Genomic DNA, 23,263 nt, shown 5'->3' with positions numbered 1-23,263 from the left:
GTTAACCTTCTGTAGTATGATAGTAAAGGGTTAACCTTCTGTAGTGTGATAGTAAAGGGTTAACCTTCTGTAGTGTGGTAGTGAAAGGGTTAACCTGCTGTCGTGTGGCAGTGAAAGGGTTAACCTTCTGTAGTGTGGTAGTGGAAGGTTAGCCTTCTGTAGTGGTAGTGACCGGGTTAACCTTCTGTAGTGTGGCAGTAAAGGGTTAACCTTCTGTAGTGTGGCAGTAAAGGGTTAACCTTCTGTAGTGGTAGTGAAAGGGTTAACCTGCTGTCGTGTGGCAGTGAAAGGTTAACCTGCTGTCGTGTGGCAGTGAAAGGGTTAACCTGCTGTCGTGTGGCAGTGAAAGGGTTAACCTTCTGTAGTGTGGTAGTGAAAGGGTTAACCTGCTGTCGTGTGGCAGTGAAAGGGTTAACCTTCTGTATTGACACAGTGAAAGGGTTAACCGTTTGGTAGGGGGGCGGCAGTGAAGGGGTTAAGTGAACCTGGACTCAGACTCTAGCCGTTTGTCTTGAAGACGGGAGAAGAGGATTTTAACAGATGTATTGTTTTATTTCTTTAACCCCCTCGTCTTAAATCCACACGGCAGATGTACGTGCCGTCCGTGCTCTCGTCTCGTCGTGCCGTGGTGATTTTCTGGGTTCAACGACACTCGTCTGCGTTTCTGTACCATCACGGCGTGTTGACATGTTAATAATAATAATAATAATAATAATAATAATAATAAACTTTATTTGTATAGCACATTTCATACAGAAACTGCAGCTCAAAGTGCTTCTACAACAGAAAAAAAAGACATGCATAAAATGAGCACATAAAGTGCAGACATCACAACAAATCACAGTTTTTCACATTAGGATCTAACATCCCAACAGGCCGCCTTGTTTATGGTTTGATTGAGTTTTAAAAATAGACAATAAAAAAAAAAAAAGGGTAAGATGGAATAGTGCAATAAGTAGTAGAATAGAATAGACATGAAATGAGCACAAAGTGCAGACATATAAAACCACCGTTTTTTACAGTGCAATAAAATAGTCCTGGATTACTGTTTAACAGTTCAAAGTCGTCTTTACCTTCTCTGTTTGGTATCCACAGTTTAAGACTCGACAGTCTTCCCTCCTGTTTGATACCCACTTTGACCCTCGACCCTCCCATCTCAGGGCTAACTCCATCTCAGGGCGCAGTTCTAGGCCTGGCTCCTACACGGTTTTAAATATCCCACCCTGAAGCTTCAGTAGCTGCCATGGCAACCGACGCCAATAAAACGGCTATTCCAATGCTTTGTTTTCTTAGGTTTTGGCTCCAAAAATGCAGCATGATAAATGGCTTATAGAAATAATAATCCAAAGTCCAATTTAGAAAATCAGTTGTTAGTCACGAGAGCGTTGAGAAAACCTCTCCACCACACAGCTCTCGTTTACCCGCTGCATTGAAACCCTGCGTGCAGGAAGAACGCAGCTTCGATCGTTAGCACTGACGCTTTGAAGCCAAAACAAACCGGTCATCGTGGCTCAGGGGGTAGAGCGGTCGTCTGGTAATCCGGAGGTTCCCGGTTCGATTCCCACTGCTCCTCCCGGGCAGCGTGTCGAAGTGTCGACACTTAACGATAGGTTATGACTATAACCAAGTTCTGTTAGTTAGGGGCGATGCTTGGCATCACACTGCACTATCTCGCGTACGTGCACGCGTACTGAATAAACCACAAATGTACCTCTAATACCAGTATTAGTCTGACCACACCCCTCATCAGCTTACCTTCATAAGCAGGTGTGTGGTCACCTGCTCTCCTCCTTCCCAAGCTTTCACCACAAGGTGAGGACAAGGGCTGCAGCGGCCGTCTGATGCCAAGCATCGCCCCTAACTAACAGAACTTGGTTATAGTCATAACCTATCGTTCTGTATCGTTAGTGGCTTAGCTTGGCATCACACTGCACAAGGGAGGCCAAGCGGAGCCACTGGCTGACAAATACACCCCGCTGACAGCCCCCCCACAACCATCAGAACAGGGAGGGCCGAGCCCCCCCGACCCCCCCTAATGGCGGGTAGCCCCCCTATTAGGGACGTCACGGGAGGGCGACGGACCCGACCGTGCGAAGAGGCACTCAAGCAACTCAACGCACAGGGTGAGCAGACCGTGGCTTGACCCCACGACTACACACACGCACAACCCGCATGCCACCCGGGAACGAACGGAGGAACAACCTCGTTACTGCCCCCAGAATCACGGGGTCAAGGGCAAACCCAACCCCGTGGCAAGGCCGTAGCAGCGGAGCACGAAGGAAGACCCAGACCCACCAAAAGGACTGGACTCCCTAGAATGGGGGCCCGGAGAAGTCCATGATGCCAGCATCAAGACCCCACCAGGTGGGCACGTAGTGCCCCGCCCCCCACATCGCCAGCGTATTCGGACAAAGGCCCCTCAGTTACTGCACCTGGTATTCCCAGGCGGAATCCCATCCAAGTACTAACCAGGCCAGAACCTGCTTAGCTTCCGAGATCGGACGAGATCGGGCGTGTTCAGGTTGGTATGGCCGTAAGCCGAGCGGGCCCCGTCCCCCCAATAGTACACCGCCTGGCACACTGACCCTGCAGAACAGGCAGTCAGCATGGCCGTAAGCACACAAAAAAGGTTAACCAACGGAAGCAGGCAGCGCACCGGGGAAAAACCAGGCAACAGGCTGTTAACCCTAGCCTGGAGACTGCGGACGAGACAGGCGCCAGAGGGGACAGCTGAACACAGCCGCCCCGGCGGAAGGAGCGTAAGCTGGCGGTGTTGCATGACCAAGCCTCCATTTAAAAACCCCCACCCAGAGGGGTCGAGGCAGAGAAGGCTGACACGATTGGCAGACGTCATGAACGTGCAGGGGCACCCTCAAACGGTGAACCCGGGAGTTGACACTGCTCCAACACACCAGGGAATCAACCACCTCGGTGTTACCCAATGCGGTGGTTGTTCCTATAACCCCTCAAGAAAAAACTCCAAAACACACCTGCGGGTATACACCGGCTATACCGCAGTACAAGTGTTTCAGTTTCCAAAAAGGGTTAACCCAGGCCTACGGGTCGCAAACATCACTTCGGACCGGGCCTGGCGGTACGGGAAGCACAGGGTCACCAGAGGAGGTCAAAAAACCACCCCCACAGGCCCCTCTTCGCCATGCGTGAGAGAGGAGCGAAAAATAATGGAGAACCAGCCCCTAAGCACACCGTACCTGGTATTCCCCGGCGGTCTCCCAACCAAGTACTAACCAGGACCAACCTGTGTAGCGGCCGAGATCCGACGAGATCGAGCGCGTACAGAATGGCATGGCTGTAAGCCATGACGACAGTGCTGAGTAAAAACATACCCAACCAGGGTCTCCATAGCGCTTAACCCTGTGACACCCAGACCGACCTGGCATTTTTCCCCCTGAAAAAAGCCCAAGTCCGTCAGGGTACCAGAACAGCAGATCTGCATCCCCGGCGGACAACGGGTTCAACTGATCTGGACCAGCGTGACCAGAACCAGTCCCGTGCCCTAACCACGCCGACATGCCTACTCCAGGAGAAGGGCAGATATGCGTGTTGATCTTAACATGAAAAGAAGGCGCCACCCAGACGTTCGGACGAACCGCGCCTGGTGGCCCACCCCAAGGGCGTGAGACCCCACCACATATGTTCAGATCCATCCCGTCATCATCCCCCAGACATGAACGAGAATCCGTCGACAACCCACCCAGGTCATGGGATGTGGTCGTCGGAAGAGGAAAAACCCCCATCTCAGTTGCTTTATAAAAACGCTGTTTCAACCACAAGCAACCAAGGCGTGCCAGTCAATCGCCTGTTTACAGCGAGCTAGCACTATACGTGCATCGGGACACACCCCCATCAATGAACAGGCTAATTAGACCTGTCATTGAATCCCCAAGGCGCCCAGGGGAACGACAAGAGGGGTGTGACACTCCCTAACTCCAACACTTCTGGAATAGAAAGAAGGAAGCATCAACAGTATGTATCCCAGTCTACACAGCCGGGGTAAAAAATGTTCACATTTTTACATCCCACCACCCTCCCATAGGAAAGAGACGGGGATCCCCAGAGAGACTTCCCACGCGAGCTGTACAGATTGAAAAGAATATATTGCACCTTGAGCCATGTAAAAAACTGGTTTTAGGGCCTCCGGGGAAGAGGCACTGAACCCATACACACTCAATAAACGAATTGAATCGAATATACATACAATAGAAAAGGACCCTTCTAGAGGGTCCACTCACTTTGACAATCTGAGGAGGAAGGCTCTGTACTCTGATGGAGGCTTCCTCACATGGAAGAAGGAGTCCGAACTCACAGAAGGCCTGAATAGGCGCTTGGTGAGGAGGAGCCCTGACCACCCCCCCTGAAAACAGATCCATCACATGGACCTGAACAGCACACGGAAGTCCTACCAACAGAGACGCGCACGGTGACGTACTCTATGGCGGGGGAATTCCTGCGGTGCACACGCCCAATATACCAGGCCGTGGGACCAGGAACTCTCTCCCCCCCCCCCCCCCCCCCCGTAACGTGCCGAACCGCCACGTGACGGGAACCTTGAAGGACAGGGGGTGTACCCCTGACCGACAGAACAATGGGGAGAGGAAAGGTTACCAGTTCACCCCTTTACGACCCCACACCCATGATACGATGTAACGACAAAAAGAGAATATGACACAGTCATAGTCAGCTCTATGAAGCGTTTCACAGCTCCACACAGCGCATGAGCTAACCTGCTATCTGATTTTTACTAAGGAAAAACACAGAATAGAGAGGGCTCTAAGAACCCCGGTCCAACATACACATGTGCTTCTGTGGCCAGTACAACCCAGTTGTAGGTCACATGACACACACAACCCATCATCACCTACAAAAAATGGCAAAAACACTCAACAGAGGAACGCCGTTTTTTTCACAATGAGAGAATACATCATTCTTGATTAGTATCGACCACAGGCCTTGCTAAGCACACATGACAGCAACCAAACCAATTTCCCTTTAGGAAATAAGTTTCTCCAGCAGATTTAGCACAACCTCAGCAATCAAGCTAAGAGTTACATCGTATCCCTACCACACAAAAGACACAATTAATGCACAACATGTCTGACAGGAGGATGAAAAAGTCCCCAGGGAACCGGGGGGGAAAAACACAATCCTCCTATTTTACCCTCAATACGGCCAGTTAAAACAGGAAAACCTGTTAATATGTGAACACACTGTTCATTGTCATCACAGTCTGAGAAAAGAACATTCTTTTACTCACTTGTCACCAAGCATAGCTTCATAGGTTAGTTGCCTTAGTAGTGAGTACACGGTACACATAAACACCATGATGTTTCTCACACAACAACCAGATCATTACATCACGATTTGCACGGAGAAGCTAACTGCCAGTGACAAAAAACAGCTCACACATAACCCGCAACGTATCCTAAATGCATTGCAACAACACACGTTTTGGGAAAAAACACCGTTATTCACAATACATTTAGCAAAGTAAAACCAGAAGACGTGTTATGAGGTCTGGTCAACCCCGTTCCTACCCGGAACGCAGATCAGCGAAGTGCAGTCACAGACACCGTAGGAACACAGCCGTCCTGTGTTGTCCGAACTGGGTAGCGTCACCGCCCCAACCCGTACTACAGTCCCCCGTTGATGCAACCTTGCCGTCCAGGCTCAGGGCAGGGTCGACGAAACATCCCCTGTCAAGGATGACGTCGCGGTCAAGAGTGTAAAACATGTTAAAATCAAAGCACGTTCAACAGAATAGCATCAAGCTAACGGCGATCAGAAGCGAGCTCACGGCGGCGCGCAAGAAGCTAAGCTACCCCGCGCCAGCCATGGCCATAGCAGCAAGCTAACGTTACCTAGCAACCACGACATGCTAGCCCCGCAGCTAACAGCTGACTGGCTAATAGTAGGCCCTAAGCAGGCCATGCAGCGATCCAGCAGGCTAACGCAGCAGTTAACAGCTGACTGGCTAACCGTAAGCTATGAACATGTAAACAATGACATAACACTCACCCAGACAGGCCGCCGTTCTGAACCTCTCCTCACTTTTTAAGAGAAAAGAGAAAACAAGATGTCAACACCGCTTCACAACGGTGACTTTACCACATCCGACGGAATCAGCACAGTACCAACTGGCCTGTGTAGCTGACTTTGAACATGAATCTGCCGCTATCGCACATTACATGCACATATCCCCTCGTGAAGGAATACTCTCATTTGGATATGAAAGATGGGGCCTTAACACGGTGACAGAGAGAATCCACTCGTCCAGAACACACAGGGATCACCAGTGTCAATGGTCGCGGCCCACTAGTTAAAACTATAATGGTCTCCAGACCAAGGCCTTCTGTCGCCTAGGCGGCTAAACAAAGGACCCTAGCCTGGGGCCGGTTTCCATAAACTTTGTCAAGTAGCCCCCATAGCACTAACAGACAAGTGGAGCCCGCCAGCAAACACTACTCACCCAACCTGGAACGCACCGCTTCTCACAACAGCGGCATGTCCGACAGTTCAGCTGTGGCCTGACAGGTTTCACCCCAACAAACACAGCAAGGAACTGCAGTTGAGAAGCATGCAGCGGCGTGCTCCCAATACGAAAACCGGTGGAGGGTTTTTAGAATGATCATCATCTTCCAGACACTCCAGTACGAAGACAATATCGCCGTATTTTCTCGAAAATAGTGAGAGAGAAAATAAAGATATGATGTCAACGTATCCTTGTTTCCCAAAGCTGCTCCTAAACCTTTCTTCCATCATGGTGTCAAGTGTGGGGATCTACCGAGGCACTTCTTCCTTGTGGTGAAAGCGAGAAGGAGGAGAGCAGGTGACCACACACCTGCTTATGAAGGTAAGCTGATGAGGGGTGTGGTCAGACTAATACTGGTATTAGAGGTACATTTGTGGTTTATTCAGTACGCGTGCACGTACGCGAGATAGTGCAGTGTGATGCCAAGCTAAGCCACTAACGATACAGAACCCCTAACTGCTCCCGATGAGCAGGTCGGCACCTCGCATGGTCAACAGTCATCTCCCGCCTCGACTACTGCAACGCACTGCTCGCTGGCCTCCCGGCCACTGCCACCAAGCCTCTTCAACTCATTCAGAAAGCAGCGGCCCGCCTGATCTCAAACCTACCGAAGTCGGCCCATGTCACCCCACTTCTTAGGGACCTGCACTGGCTCCCCATTGCTGCACGTATCCGCTTCAAGGCCCTCGACCTGGCATACCGTGCGGCAAAGGGAACCGCTCCCGCCTACCTCCGGTCAATGGTCTCTAACTACACACCCTCAAGACCCCTACGCTCTGCATCTTCTGGCCGCCTCAGACCGACTCCTATCCGAGCTCCGGGAGGGTCATCAAGGAGAAGCCGCCTATTCTCAGTCCTTGCCCCACAATGGTGGAATGAACTACCCACCCCAGTTAGGACAGCCGAATCCAGTCCAATCTTTCGCCGTCGACTAAAGACGCACTTCTTCAACCATTATCTGAAATAATGAAAAAAAAATATCTAACCCTAACTAACCTTACTGTCATGCACTTGTCCTAATAAACTAACCTACACTGTAGCACTCAACACTTTGATGAACATTGTTACTCAGCTGATAGAGTTGTGCCCTTCCTGATGACTTGTCGTACAGAACTTGTAAGTCGCTTTGGATAAAAGCGTTCAGCTAAATGACTAAATGTAAAATGTAAATGGTCGCCTCCGTTGTCGGTGTGTGAATGTGTGGGTGAATTGTAAGGCGCTTTGGTTAAAAGCTGCATTTATATGACATGTCGTCTGCTGTTCCGTCTCCCTCCACCAGGGGGTACAGCACCTGGGCCCGGCCACTGACTTCTACAAGAAGTTGGCTCTGGACTGCTCCGGCCAGCAGATAGCAGTGGACCTCTTCCTGCTCAGCTCCCAGTATGCTGACCTGGCATCGCTAGGTAAGAGACTCCTCCTGCTACTTCTCCTTTTGTGTTTTCGAGGCAACAAGGATTTTACATTAACGTTTAGCCGCTTAGCAGATGCTTTTTATCCAAACAAGGACACTGCTAGTGTAGTTTGCCGCCGTCGTCCACCCTCCCCCGTGTGCGCGAGACACGGTATCGGGACATAGCGTCCCGCCAGGGTCTGTCGGTTTTGAATGAGGAGCGGCAAGCCGCTTGTTTTTCTTCAGTTATCCTTGTTCCCGGGAGAATGAGTTACAGTCTTCTGCAGACGGATACATGTGTTCTGTAATCGGTGTGGGAGCGTCCACGCTCTCCCAGGACACGTCTCTCGACAGATTGCTTCCTCTAATCCAGGGGTTCCCAAACTTTTCAGGCCAGGACCCAGAAAATAAGGCGTCAGAGAGCCGCGGCCCAATGCACATCGTCAGGCTTTTTTTTTTCTTTTTTTTTTGTCAGGCGACCGATTTTTTAAGCCAAATATCACTTCAATCCTATTAAGTTAGTTCAAGTTAGTTATTCATTTATATGTGCTATTTATGAGAGGGCTAACTTGTCGCAAAATAATAATGATAATAATAATAGTCTCATTAAAATACTATTGTTGCTTCGGTTGTTTTCAGCGTTTTATGTGCATAATCTGTTATTTAGTTTGAAATGTTCGTTGAAATAAGTAGATTTTATTTTTATTTTTTTTTTATATAATCATCTCGCGGCCCACCCATGGCTGCTCGCGGCCCACCTTTGGGTCGCGACCCCGACTTTGGGAACCACTGCTCTAATCGCTCGGATGGCGACTGAGCTGAAGGAACGATCTCCTTGTCAATTTCTCCATGTAATAGCTTGATATCTGAACTGTGTGTGTGTGTGTGGAGGCTGTCACATGTCACATGGGTTGGAAGACAGTTCTCTAAAGAATATCCACTAGGTGGCAGTATAGTAATATGAATGATAGATTATTCCAATGCAACACATACACATAATATTAATAATACATTCCAATTTAAAATGCCTTTCAAGTAAGCCCAAGGATACTTTACAATTTTAAATAAAATAAAAAAACTAACAAGATAACAATCAACAGGGAGAACTAAAGAACTACGCTAAAGAAAAGCCTGAAGGCTGAAGTGTCTTCTGTCTGGATTTAACAACTGAGATGGACTCGGTGTTGTGGATCGAGGCAGGGAGAGCGTTCCTGAGGGTATGATTTAACAACTGAGATGCAGGGAGAGCGTTCCTGAGGGTATGATTTAACAACAGAGAGGCAGGGAGAGCGTTCCAGAGGGTATGATTTAACAACAGAGAGGCAGGGAGAGCGTTCCAGAGGGTATGATTTAACAACAGAGAGGCAGGGAGAGCGTTCCAGAGGGTATGATTTAACAACAGAGAGGCAGGGAGAGCGTTCCAGAGGGTATGATTTAACAACTGAGATGCAGGGAGAGCGTTCCAGAGGGTATGATTTAACAACAGAGAGGCAGGGAGAGCGTTCCAGAGGGTATGATTTAACAACAGAGAGGCAGGGAGAGCGTTCCAGAGGGTATGATTTAACAACAGAGAGGCAGGGAGAGTGTTCCAGAGGGTATGATGTAAAAACAGAGATGGACTCGGTGTTGTGGATCGAGGCAGGGAGAGTGTTCCAGAGGGTATGATGTAAAAACAGAGATGGACTCCGTGCTCCAGAGGGTAGGAGCAGCACTGAAGGCTCAACCCCAGGTGTTTTTAAACTGGGTATAAAATATATACTACTGAGTATAGTGCTAATCAGATGTATGCACAGAGTTGTACCTGTACGGTGTGTATCTGTATGTTAACTAGCCGTCTTCCCCTCCTCTCCAGCATGTGTCTCTTAAGTATTCCGCAGGCAGTATCTGTACTGTGTGTACCTGTATGTATGTACCGTAATTCCTCTAATAGTAACCGGTATTCAATTAAAAACCGGGTCTCTATTAATGACCGGGTGCGCTGTTGAGCTAAGCAATTATAAGCCGGCCTCCTAATACAAGCCGGGTTTCATGTATATTAGAGGAATTACGGTATTTCCCTCAACGGATTTACCATAGGCAATATATTTAGTTATTGTTGTTATATGCTGGCATATAATGGTATGGTGTTAATGTTTACCAAGAGTAAGCCTACCTCAGAATTGTATAAAACGAAGTTATTATTATTATACCAATATTGTGATTGCACTATTTTACTTTATTTAACTTTTTTTGACCACCTGTAATTGCACTCTTTACTACCGTATTTCATACAGTACTTGGTTTCAATAAATGAACCCAGTACATTTTACTGGGTTCAAACTGACACAAAATGTTGATTTATTCATTATGATCTGTTTGAAAATTAGAAATATAGGCCTCTCTCTTATACATGCCTCCTCCTAATACAAGCCTGGTATCCGCTACAGTTGAAACAAATACAAGCCGGGGTTACTATTAGAGGAATTACGGTATGTTAACTCTACTAGTACTAGCCGTCTCATCCTCCCCTCACAGCATGTGTGTCTAAGTATTCCTATACTGTATGTATGTATGTTAACTAGCGGTCTCCTCCTCCTCACAGTGTCTAAGTATTCCTATACTGTATGTATGTATGTATGTATGTATGTATGTATGTATGTATGTATGTATGTATGTATGTAGGTATGTTCAGTTGCTATCGCATGCACTTATCTGTGTTTCATTACACATATTGTGTGCAATATACTTACCAACTGTTCGCCTGTTTTATGGCAACACTACCGTCACCGACATCTAAGAAGGGAGATCCCCCCCTTTGAACGGCCCTTCTAAGGTTCCTCTCCTCCACACTGCCTGTGGTGCATTTTTTCCTATCGCTAGGTTTTAGTGAGTTTTTCCTTACCGTCGCGTGGTGGGGTACGTCTGGGCGCGTTGCATTTATTTACTTAATTTTTTGGACTTTATGGTGTTTTTGTTTTTTGTTCTTGATTTATTGTGACGTTTCTTCTTGACTCGGTTAAAGAAGACGTGTGTCCGGCCCCATGGGGGACATTAACGTGTGTCGTTGTCGGGCCTTACAAGATACATTTGATTTGATTTTGATTTTGATTTGTGTGTATATTAACTAGCCGTCTCCTCCCCCTCTCCAGGGTGTGTCTCTAAGTATTCCGCGGGCAGCATCTTCTACTACCCCTCCTTCCACTGCCTCCACGCCCCGGCCCAGGTGGAGAGGTTCCAGAAGGACCTGGAGCGCTACTTCACCAGGAAGATCGGCTTCGAGGCCGTCATGAGGATACGCTGCACTAAAGGTAACGGGGGTCAGAGGGGTCACGGGGGGGTCACGGGGGTCACGGGGAGGCCTGCTGCGCGGAACCAGGGGACGATGACTCAAGGTAACAAAGGGTCACAGGGCGCCACCTTCTCATCGTAAAGCGTAAATAAAGTACTAACCTCGACCACGGGAAGAAGGGTACCTCGTGTGCTTTATGTTATTATAGCCGTGTGTGATATATTCTCGTGATATATTTTTGGCGTTTCATACCGGCGACGGTCCCAAACAAATCGGTGCAAAGCGGCACCACCAGGAGTCCGGGTTAACGATGCGTGTGGTGGTGGTGGGGGGCGAGTGCACTCACTCACGTTGTAACGTTAAGGTAGAAAGTTAGGGTTAAGTTCAAGTTTAGTTTTATTTGTCACATATAAGGTACATGTACATTATAGTGAAATGCTTAGTTCTGTATGAGCCCCCTGAGATTGTGCTTCATACAGTAAAAAAAAAAGTAAAAGAATAAAGACCAAACACTATACAAAATATACAAAACTAAAATGTACAAAATGCTCAAATTAGGTAGAGGAGGTAGTGCACATGAATAGATAACATGTGGTATAATGTGTGGTGAGAGCTGTGTTTGTATCAGGGTGGGTGTCTTGGTCTAGTGGTGAAAGCTGTGTTTGTATCAGGGTGGGTGTCTTGGTCTAGTGGTGAAAGCTGTGTTTGTATCAGGGTGGCTGTCTTGGTCTAGTGGTGAGAGCTGTGTTAGTATCAGGGTGGGTGTCTTGGTCTAGTGGTGAGAGCTGTGTTTGTATCAGGGTGGGTGTCTTGGTCTAGTGGTGAGAGCTGTGTTTGTATCAGGGTGGGTGTCTTGGTCTAGTGGTGAGAGCTGTGTTAGTATCAGGGTGGGTGTCTTGGTCTAGTGGTGAGAGCTGTGTTTGTATCAGGGTGGGTGTCTTGGTCTAGTGGTGAGAGCTGTGTTTGTATCAGGGTGGGTGTCTTGGTCTAGTGGTGAGAGCTGTGTGTGTATCAGGGTGGGTGTCTTGGTCTAGTGGTGAGAGCTGTATTTGTATCAGGGTGGGTGTCTTAGTCTAGTGGTGAGAGCTGTGTTTGTATCAGGGTGGGTGTCTTGGTCTAGTGGTGATAGCTGTGTTTGTATCAGGGTGGGTGTCTTGGTCTAGTGGTGAGAGCTGTGTGTGTATCAGGGTGGGTGTCTTGGTCTAGTGGTGAGAGCACTCACCCTCCACCACAAGCATTGTTAGTTTGACTCCCGATCGCGCTGTTTTTTTTGGGGACTCACTGATACATTATGTACCTTTTCCCCTGGCGTTGATGTGTTCTTATCAGCCACGGGAACCAGCAGACGAGGAATTCAGGGGGGAAACCTGTGGAACTCAGATAGATGGAGAAACTACAAATAACCTAGCAGAATTTAAAGGGATAATCCACCCCTAGATTTTCCATGATGCTATTTGGAGGATCTTTGGACAGTTAAGTGAATAATATCCATAAACACACAGATGTCTCCCTGAGCAGGAAGCCAGAGTGCTTAAGGCTTGAATCTATCACGCCCGGTCAAGTGACACCTTTTTGGAGTCGGTCCGCTGGCAGGGGAGTTTAGCAGCCGAGCTCGTGTCGCTCCAGTGTCCCCGCCCTCCGTGGATCAGCTCCAGGTCTCATCTGTCCATGATGACGTCTCTGGCGTTCAGGCTTAAGGAGAGACTCGCTCGCATTCACAAATCAAACTGAGCTGTGCAGTGTTGTAAAAAAAAAACATGTGGATTCTATTTTCGACAGAATAGTGACGCAGAAAATAACTCTGGTGTGTCTACGTGTGGGCCGGGTCATAGATCACTTATTGTTTTTCAATGATCTTTTATAGGAAACTAGCTGTGGGAGTGAGGAACCGTTTTCAGGAGGAAACGCTCCATTTGTTTATATTGGAGGCAGCTTTATCAAAACCACCAATCACTCCTCGCTTTCTGAATTATTTTCAAAAATGGTCCGACAGAAATAAGAAATAAAAAAAGTAGTTTTTAAACAAATGTGTGCTTTAAACAAGTCAAATAATCTGCCAGTACAGTAAGCTCATTTGTCTTGGCAAGAATTCTTGAAATAAGTAAAAAAAAAAAAAAAATCTATCTAGGGTTCTTCTCTCTCCTGCTTGGATAAAGTGGGAACAGGATGCCTGTACGTTAATGCCAAGCAAGCAGTGCAAAAATGCTTCCGCATTCGTCACCGCACGCTAGTGCGGTAAAGCGCCCTTCTTTTCAGACAAATGCTACCGTGCGTGCACCGGCGGCGGCGTGCTCGCTCAGGTGCGTGCGTGCGCCGGCGTGCTCGCGCGAGGTGCCCGCGCATGCGCATGAGATCCGACACGAGCGGAGCTCAATATATATAAGTCACCGCCCCTTATTCAGTATCTAGCAATAGCTCAATTGGCAAGGACACATGGCTGTGGATCCTATGGCTTGTTTGCTGGCGAGTTCGAATCCCATCGAAAATATTTTTTAACGTGATTTTTTTTTAACGTGTATTCTTTCGGTTAAGGTTAAGGTTAAGGTTAGGCATTGTTTCGGAGTTGGTTAAGGTTAGAACGGTTAAGTTTAGGCGCTGTTAAGGAGCTGGTTAAGGTTAGAGTTTGTCAAAGAGAATGGCAATATAATTTCTATGGTTAAGGTTAGGCATGGTTAAGGTTAAGGTTAAGGTTAGGCATTGTTTCGGAGTTGGTTAAGGTTAGAACGGTTAAGTTTAGGCGTTGTTAAGGAGCTGGTTAAGGTTAGAGTTTGTCAAAGAGAATGGCAATAGACAGCCTATTTCCGCGCGACCTGGGCGCTGGGCGGCGGAAAATGAAAGGCGCATTACTGCATGCCACTACGGTAAATTTTTGCACTGCTTGCTTGGCATAAAGCTACACGCGAACAGGATACCAGAAAATGTATTGTGTGTTTACTGCAGAGCGGTGGGACTGAGAGACCCATGTTACTGACCAGATACTCTATATGTCAGTGATGGCTGTTTACTGCAGAGCGGAGGGACTGAGAGACCCATGTTACTGACCAGACACTCTATATGTCAGTGATGGCTGTTTACTGCAGAGCAGGAGGGACTGAGAGACCCATGTTACTGACCAGATACTCTATATCAGTGGTTCCCAAAGTCGGGGTCGCGACCCAAAGGTGGGCCGCGAGCAGCCACGGGTGGGCCGCGAGATGATTTAAAAAAAATAATTTTTTTTTTTTTTTTTTTTTTATTTGTCAGGCCACTGAACTTAGAAGCAGGCCAGGACAGTGTTTCTAGTTGTATTCTAAAATTCTATTCTATTGTATTCTAAAATGTGACTATATGGTTTTATATTAACTTAATAAATAAACAAAAATGAAAAATCTACTTATTTCAACGAACATTTCAAACTAAATAACAGATTATGCACATAAAACGCTGAAAACAACAGAAGCAACAATAGTATTTTAATGAGGCTATTATTATTATCATTATTATTTTGCAACAAGTTAGCCCTCTCATAAATAGCACATATAAATGAATAACTAACTTGAACTAACTTAATAGGATTGAAGTGATATTTGGCTTAAAAAATCGGTCGCCTGGCAAAAAAAAAAAAAAAAAAAAGCCAGACGATGTGCATTGGGCCGCGGCTCTCTGACGCCTTATTTTCTGGGCCCCGGCCTGAAAAGTTTGGGAACCCCTGCTCTATATGTCAGTGATGGCTGTTTACTGCAGAGCGGAGGGACTGAGAGACCCATGTTACTGACCAGACACTCTATATGTCAGTGATGGCTGTTTACTGCAGAGCAGGAGGGACTGAGAGACCCATGTTACTGACCAGACACTCTATATGTCAGTGATGGCTGTTTACTGCAGAGCGGAGGGACTGAGAGACCCATGTTACTGACCAGACACTCTATATCAGTGATGACTGTTTACTGCAGAGCAGGAGGGACTGAGAGACCCATGTTACTGACCAGACACTCTATATGTCAGTGATGGCTGTTTACTGCAGAGCAGGAGGGACTGAGAGACCCATGTTACTGACCAGACACTCTATATGTCAGTGATGGCTGTTTACTGCAGAGCGGAGGGACTGAGAGACCCATGTTACTGACCAGACACTCTGTATCAGTGATGGCTGTTTACTGCAGAGTGGAGGGACTGAGAGACCCACGTTACTGACCAGACACTCTATACGTCAGTGATGGCTGTTGGAATGTAGAGCTATCACTTATATAGTATATTTATTTATATTATATTGACTTTAAATTCAGATGGGGGGGATCCATTTTTTTCTGATTATTGTGTGGATGTTTGTACATGCCGTCAACATGCAGTGATGTTAATCTTCCGGTCACTTCGTCCCCCCCCCCCCCCAGGCCTGTCCATCCACAAGTTCCACGGCAACTTCTTCGTCCGGTCGACGGACCTCCTGTCTCTGGCCAACGTCAACCCAGACTCTGCCTTCGCCGTCCAGATGTCTATAGACGACACGCTGGCAGACTCCTCCCTGGCCTGCTTCCAGGCCGCCTTGCTGTACACCTCCAGTAAAGGTACACACTCTTTTTTTTTTTTTTTTTTTTTTTTTTTTTTTTTTTTCGAACATGCAATGAATACAACAAACAATAACAAAAAAGAAAAAAACAACTCAATCTGCATGTTCGAAAAGGAGTAGGAAGAAGTATACACTTATTTAATCCTACCCCTTTTCCACTACTCAAATGAGTGTACTATTTTAAACATAAAAAAGAAAAAAAAAGAAAAAAAAAAAAAAAAAAAATATATATATATATATGCAAAACAAAAAACAAAAACTATATATGTATAAAATAAAATAAAATAGATGCTCTACACACCTCCAGTAAAGGTACACACTCTGTTCTACACACCTCCAGTAAAGGTACACACTCTGCCCTACACACCTCCAGTAAAGGTACACACTCTGATCTACACACCTCCAGTAAAGGTACACACTCTGTTCTACACACCTCCAGTAAAGGTACACACTCTGCTCTACACACCTCCGGTAAAGGTACACACTCTGCTCTACACACCTCCAGTAAAGGTACACACTCTGCCCTACACACCTCCAGTAAAGGTACACACTCTGATCTACACACCTCCAGTAAAGGTACACACTCTGCTCTACACACCTCCAGTAAAGGTACACACTCTGCCCTACACACCTCCAGTAAAGGTACACACTCTGATCTACACACCTCCAGTAAAGGTACACACTCTGTTCTACACACCTCTAGTAAAGGTACACACTCTGCTCTACACACCTCCAGTAAAGGTACACACTCTGCCCTACACACCTCCAGTAAAGGTACACACTCTGCTCTACACACCTCCGGTAAAGGTACACACTCTGTTCTACACACCTCCAGTAAAGGTACACACTCTGCCCTACACACCTCTAGTAAAGGTACACACTCTGTTCTACACACCTCTAGTAAAGGTACACACTCTGTTCTACACACCTCCGGTAAAGGTACACACTCTGCTCTACACACCTCCAGTAAAGGTACACACTCTGCCCTACACACCTCCAGTAAAGGTACACACTCTGCTCTACACACCTCTAGTAAAGGTACACACTCTGCCCTACACACCTCCGGTAAAGGTACACACTCTGCTCTACACACCTCCAGTAAAGGTACACACTCTGCTCTACACACCTCCAGTAAAGGTACACACTCTGCTCTACACACCTCCGGTAAAGGTACACACTCTGCCCTACACACCTCCAGTAAAGGTACACACTCTGCCCTACACACCTCCAGTAAAGGTACACACTCTGCCCTACACACCTCCGGTAAAGGTACACAACACACTCTGCCCTACACACCTCCAGTAAAGGTACACAACACACTCTGTTCTACACACCTCCGGTAAAGGTACACAACACACACGTACACACACACAGTTACACACAGTTACACCTGGGAGCCGAGTACAACCACAGTCTTGTGGTTAAGTGCCTTGCTCAAGGGCATTTAAACAGTGGGTGTTGAGGGAGGGGAGAGCGTTATTCATTCACATCCCCATGGAACTGCACACACACACACACTCACACACTCCCCCTGCCTCTCCTCTCTCCCTCCTCTCCCTCTCGTCTCCCTCTCCTCTCACTCTCCTCTCCCTCTCGTCTCCCTCTCCCTCTCCTCTTCCTCTCCTCTCACTCTCCTCTCCTCTCCCTCTCTCTCCTCTCCCTCTCCTCTCACCTCCTCTCACTCTCCTCTCCCTCTCCCTCTCCCTCTCACTCTCCTCTCCCTCTCACCTCCTCTCCTCTCCCTCTCCTCTCCCTCTCACCTCCTCTCCCTCTCCTCTCCCTCTCACCTCCTCTCCTCTCACTCTCCTCTCCCTCTCACCTCCTCTCCTCTCCCTCTCCTCTCCCTCTCACCTCCTCTCCCTCTCCCTCTCCCTCTCCTCTCCTCTCACCTCCTCTCCCTCTCACTCTTCTCTCACTCTCCTCTCTCCCTCTCCCTCTCCCTCTCCTCTACTCTCCCTCTCACCTCCTCTCCCTCTCCTCTCCTCTCCCTCTCACCTCCTCTCCCTCTCATCTCACTCTCCTCTCCCTCTCACCTCCTCTCACTCTCCTCTCTCCCTCTCCCTCTCCTCTCACTCTCCTCTCACTCTCCTCTCACTCTCCTCTCACTCTCCTCTCCCTCTCACTCTCCTCTCCCTCTCACTCTCCTCTCCCTCTCCTCTCACTCTCCTCTCACTCTCCTCTCCCTTTCCTCTCCCTCTCCCTCTCCTCTCACTCTCCCTCTCACTCTCCTCTCCCTCTCCCCCTCCTCTCCTCTCACTCTCCTCTCCCTCTCCTCTCCTCTCCCTCTCACCTCCTCTCACTCTCCTCTCCCTCTCCTCTCCTCTCTTCTCCTCTCCTCTCACTCTCCTCTCCCTCTCCCTCTCCTCTCACCCCCTCTCCTCTCCTCTCCTCTCCCCCTCCTCTCCCTCTCCTCTCACGTCCTCTCCTCTCCCTCTCCTCTCCTCTCCTCTCCCTCTCCTCTCCCTCTCCTCTCCTCCTCTCCTCTCCTCTCCTCTCCTCTCCTCTCCTCTCCTCTCCTCTCCTCTCCTCTCACCTCCTCTCACTCTCCTCTCCCTTCCTCTCCCTCTCACCTCCTCTCCCTCTCCCTCTCCTCTCCCTCTCCTCTCCTCTCCTCTCCTCTCCCTCTCCCCCTCCTCTCCTCTCCCTCTCCTCTCCCTCTCCTCTCCTCTCCTCTCCTCTCCTCTCCCTCTCACCTCCTCTCCCTCTCACCTCTTCTCCCTCTCCCTCTCCCTCTCCCTCTCCTCTCCTCTCCCTCTCCCTCTCCTCTCCTCCAGGGAAGAGGCGGATCAGAGTGCACACCCTGTGCCTGCCGGTGGTCAGCCAGCTGAGTGATGTGTACGCCGGGGCAGACGTCCAGGCCATCACCTGCCTGCTGGCCAACATGGGTGAGTCACCACCGGCCTGCAGGCCCCGGGCTCTCAACACGGCGCCCGCGGACCCACAGGGGTCCTCCAGGGGGGGGGGGGGTTCCAGGCAGTCAGCAGACATATTGTGAATAGTTTAATCTCAGTTTCATTCACTAGAGGTTAGAGGTCAGTGAGAAAATACACTGATTCATATTCTGCTCATAGGTTTCACTTTAATTTCAAACCTTTATTTCAGCTCGTGAGACACCGAGGTTACCCTCATTTACAGCAACGACGAGCTTATAAAACAATACAGTTCATCAGCAATTTCACACATATAGGCACAATAAATAAGGATACACGATAAAGAATGGGCTAAGACGGCTGCAAAGTTGACTCACAGTGGTCGGAGATCATACTTTTTAAATGCACCAAAAAAGGAAGAACCTTCAGCTTCAGAGTCAGTCGGCGGGGCGTTCCAGGTGTTGGAGGCATCAAAGGAAAAAGCAGTTGTTCCCTCGTTCAGAACAAACTCCAGGAACCCTGAGAAAACCAACCGGTCATTTGGACGACGTGTAGAATAGGTTCCAAGATTCCATTCCCACAGTGCTCTCTGTCCGCCGGCACCTCAGCTGTAGAGTTCGGCACACAGTCGTATCTAGCGAAACACATCTCATCAGACATTAGAGTTCCCTAATGTGTGACACAATTCTGGGCATGAAAAAGGTTGAACCAGTAGTCATAGATTTATACAGGGACATTTAGGCGAGGGTGGATGAATACAGTGGTTCTGCGAGGGTGGATGAATACAGCGGTTCTGGGAGGGTGGATGAATACAGTGGTTCTGGGAGGGTGGATGAATACAGTGGTTCTGCGAGGGTGGATGAATACAGTGGTTCTGGGAGGGTGGATGAATACAGCGGTTCTGCGAGGGTGGATGAATACAGTGGTTCTGCGAGGGTGGATGAATACAGTGGTTCTGGGAGGGTGGATGAATACAGCGGTTCTGCGAGGGTGGATGAATACAGTGGTTCTGGGAGGGTGGATGAATACAGTGGTTCTGCGAGGGTGGATGAATACAGTGGTTCTGGGAGGGTGGATGAATACAGCGGTTCTGCGAGGGTGGATGAATACAGTGGTTCTGGGAGGGTGGATGAATACAGCGGTTCTGCGAGGGTGGATGAATACAGTGGTTCTGGGAGGGTGGATGAATACAGCGGTTCTGGGAGGGTGGATGAATACAGTGGTTCTGGGAGGGTGGATGAATACAGTGGTTCTGCGAGGGTGGATGAATACAGTGGTTCTGCGAGGGTGGATGATTACAGTGGTTCTGGGAGGGTGGATGAATACAGTGGTTCTGCGAGGGTGGATGAATACAGTGGTTCTGGGAGGGTGGATGAATACAGTGGTTCTGGGAGGGTGGATGAATACAGTGGTTCTGGGAGGGTGGATGAATACAGTGGTTCTGGGAGGGTGGATGACTACAGTGGTTCTGGGAGGGTGGATGACTACAGCGGTTCTGGGAGGGTGGATGAATACAGCGGTTCTGGGAGGGTGGATGAATACAGTGGTTCTGGGAGGGTGGCTGAATACAGTGGTTCTGGGAGGGTGGATGAATACAGTGGTTCTGGGAGGGTGGATGAATACAGTGGTTCTGGGAGGGTGGATGAATACAGTGGTTCTGGGAGGGTGGATGAATACAGTGGTTCTGGGAGGGTGGATGAATACAGTGGTTCTGGGAGGGTGGATGAATACAGTGGTTCTGCGAGGGTGGATGAATACAGTGGTTCTGCGAGGGTGGATGAATACAGCGGTTCTGGGAGGGTGGATGAATACAGTGGTTCTGGGAGGGTGGATGAATACAGTGGTTCTGCGAGGGTGGATGAATACAGCGGTTCTGCGAGGGTGGATGAATACAGTGGTTCTGCGAGGGTGGATGACTACAGCGGTTCTGGGAGGGTGGATGACTACAGCGGTTCTGGGAGGGTGGATGAATACAGTGGTTCTGGGAGGGTGGATGAATACAGTGGTTCTGCGAGGGTGGATGAATACAGTGGTTCTGGGAGGGTGGATGAATACAGTGGTTCTGGGAGGGTGGATGACTACAGTGGTTCTGCGAGGGTGGATGAATACAGTGGTTCTGCGAGGGTGGATGAATACAGTGGTTCTGCGAGGGTGGATGAATACAGTGGTTCTGGGAGGGTGGCTGAATACAGCGGTTCTGGGAGGGTGGATGAATACAGTGGTTCTGGGAGGGTGGATGAATACAGTGGTTCTGGGAGGGTGGCTGAATACAGCGGTTCTGGGAGGGTGGATGAATACAGTGGTTCTGGGAGGGTGGATGAATACAGTGGTTCTGGGAGGGTGGATGAATACAGTGGTTCTGGGAGGGTGGATGAATACAGTGGTTCTGGGAGGGTGGATGACTACAGTGGTTCTGCGAGGGTGGATGAATACAGTGGTTCTGCGAGGGTGGATGAATACAGTGGTTCTGCGAGGGTGGATGAATACAGTGGTTCTGGGAGGGTGGATGAATACAGTGGTTCTGGGAGGGTGGATGAATACAGTGGTTCTGCGAGGGTGGATGAATACAGTGGTTCTGGGAGGGTGGATGAATACAGTGGTTCTGCGAGGGTGGATGAATACAGCGGTTCTGCGAGGGTGGATGAATACAGCGGTTCTGCGAGGGTGGATGAATACAGTGGTTCTGGGAGGGTGGATGAATACAGTGGTTCTGCGAGGGTGGATGAATACAGTGGTTCTGCGAGGGTGGATGAATACAGCGGTTCTGGGAGGGTGGATGAATACAGTGGTTCTGGGAGGGTGGATGAATACAGTGGTTCTGCGAGGGTGGATGAATACAGTGGTTCTGCGAGGGTGGATGAATACAGTGGTTCTGGGAGGGTGGATGAATACAGTGGTTCTGGGAGGGTGGATGAATACAGTGGTTCTGGGAGGGTGGATGAATACAGTGGTTCTGGGAGGGTGGATGAATACAGTGGTTCTGCGAGGGTGGATGAATACAGTGGTTCTGGGAGGGTGGATGAATACAGTGGTTCTGGGAGGGTGGATGAATACAGTGGTTCTGGGAGGGTGGATGAATACAGTGGTTCTGGCAGGGTGGATGAATACAGCGGTTCTGCGAGGGTGGATGAATACAGTGGTTCTGGGAGGGTGGATGAATACAGTGGTTCTGGGAGGGTGGATGAATACAGTGGTTCTGCGAGGGTGGATGAATACAGTGGTTCTGGGAGGGTGGATGAATACAGTGGTTCTGGGAGGGTGGATGACTACAGTGGTTCTGCGAGGGTGGATGAATACAGTGGTTCTGCGAGGGTGGATGACTACAGTGGTTCTGCGAGGGTGGATGAATACAGTGGTTCTGCGAGGGTGGATGAATACAGTGGTTCTGCGAGGGTGGATGAATACAGTGGTTCTGCGAGGGTGGATGAATACAGCGGTTCTGCGAGGGTGGATGAATACAGTGGTTCTGGGAGGGTGGATGAATACAGTGGTTCTGCGAGGGTGGATGAATACAGTGGTTCTGGGAGGGTGGATGAATACAGTGGTTCTGGGAGGGTGGATGAATACAGCGGTTCTGCGAGGGTGGATGAATACAGTGGTTCTGCGAGGGTGGATGAATACAGTGGTTCTGGGAGGGTGGATGAATACAGTGGTTCTGCGAGGGTGGATGAATACAGTGGTTCTGGGAGGGTGGATGAATACAGCGGTTCTGGGAGGGTGGATGAATACAGTGGTTCTGCGAGGGTGGATGAATACAGTGGTTCTGGGAGGGTGGATGAATACAGCGGTTCTGGGAGGGTGGATGAATACAGTGGTTCTGCGAGGGTGGATGACTACAGTGGTTCTGCGAGGGTGGATGAATACAGTGGTTCTGGGAGGGTGGATGACTACAGTGGTTCTGGGAGGGTGGATGAATACAGTGGTTCTCGGAGGGTGGATGAATACAGTGGTTCTGCGAGGGTGGATGACTACAGTGGTTCTGCGAGGGTGGATGAATACAGTGGTTCTGGGAGGGTGGATGAATACAGTGGTTCTGCGAGGGTGGATGAATACAGTGGTTCTGCGAGGGTGGATGAATACAGTGGTTCTGCGAGGGTGGATGAATACAGTGGTTCTGCGAGGGTGGATGAATACAGTGGTTCTGGGAGGGTGGATGAATACAGTGGTTCTGCGAGGGTTCAGACTAGGGCTGCGGTTAGACGGACTGATGTTTTCGTTTCGTTTTCAGATGAGTTTCGCTTTTCCAGGTCGCAACGTAGCGAGGCGAGTCACACTTTTGTTTTGTCACCCGAGCACAGTGATGTAGTACACTGCCAAAGCAGTAGGTGGCAGTAGGTGGCGAACATGAAGGCAATTTTCAACCAATCAGAACTTGAATGTGCCAATACACTTCCTGCAAAGAAAATGTCAACAAGCCGCCATCTTTAAATGCCTATTTACCCAATGCAGCACTTATTTTTCAGCAAGTGTAATAAAAGTGCAATAAACAAAACGGATACATTCACTGTGTTCTGCCTCTCATTTGTTGATGAAACAAAACTAACATCAACACAAGTGACCACCAAGAGCGGATAGTTTAGTCTAAAAAAAGATCGGCGATGTTGTTAGCTACATTGTTAGCTACATGCTAACGTGAATG

General features: G+C 48.8%; 1 protein-coding gene across 1 annotated transcript in view; it reads left to right on the top strand.

Moving 5' to 3' along the window:
• Nucleotides 1-23,263, top strand: part of sec24b (SEC24 homolog B, COPII coat complex component) — a 100,545-nt gene that overhangs the window by 52,869 nt on the left and 24,413 nt on the right. The window contains 4 exon segments of the mRNA XM_084331938.1: nt 7,830-7,953; nt 11,069-11,227; nt 15,579-15,752; nt 18,529-18,639. Of these exon segments, the coding sequence (XP_084188064.1) occupies nt 7,830-7,953; nt 11,069-11,227; nt 15,579-15,752; nt 18,529-18,639 (568 nt within the window).

The sequence above is a fragment of the Notolepis coatsorum genome (assembly GCF_963971535.1).
Source record: "Notolepis coatsorum genome assembly, chromosome: 16".
Lineage (NCBI taxonomy): Eukaryota > Metazoa > Chordata > Actinopteri > Aulopiformes > Paralepididae > Notolepis > Notolepis coatsorum.
The sequence above is the reverse complement of the archived record's forward strand: the minus strand, read 5'-3'. Positions and strand labels throughout refer to the sequence as shown.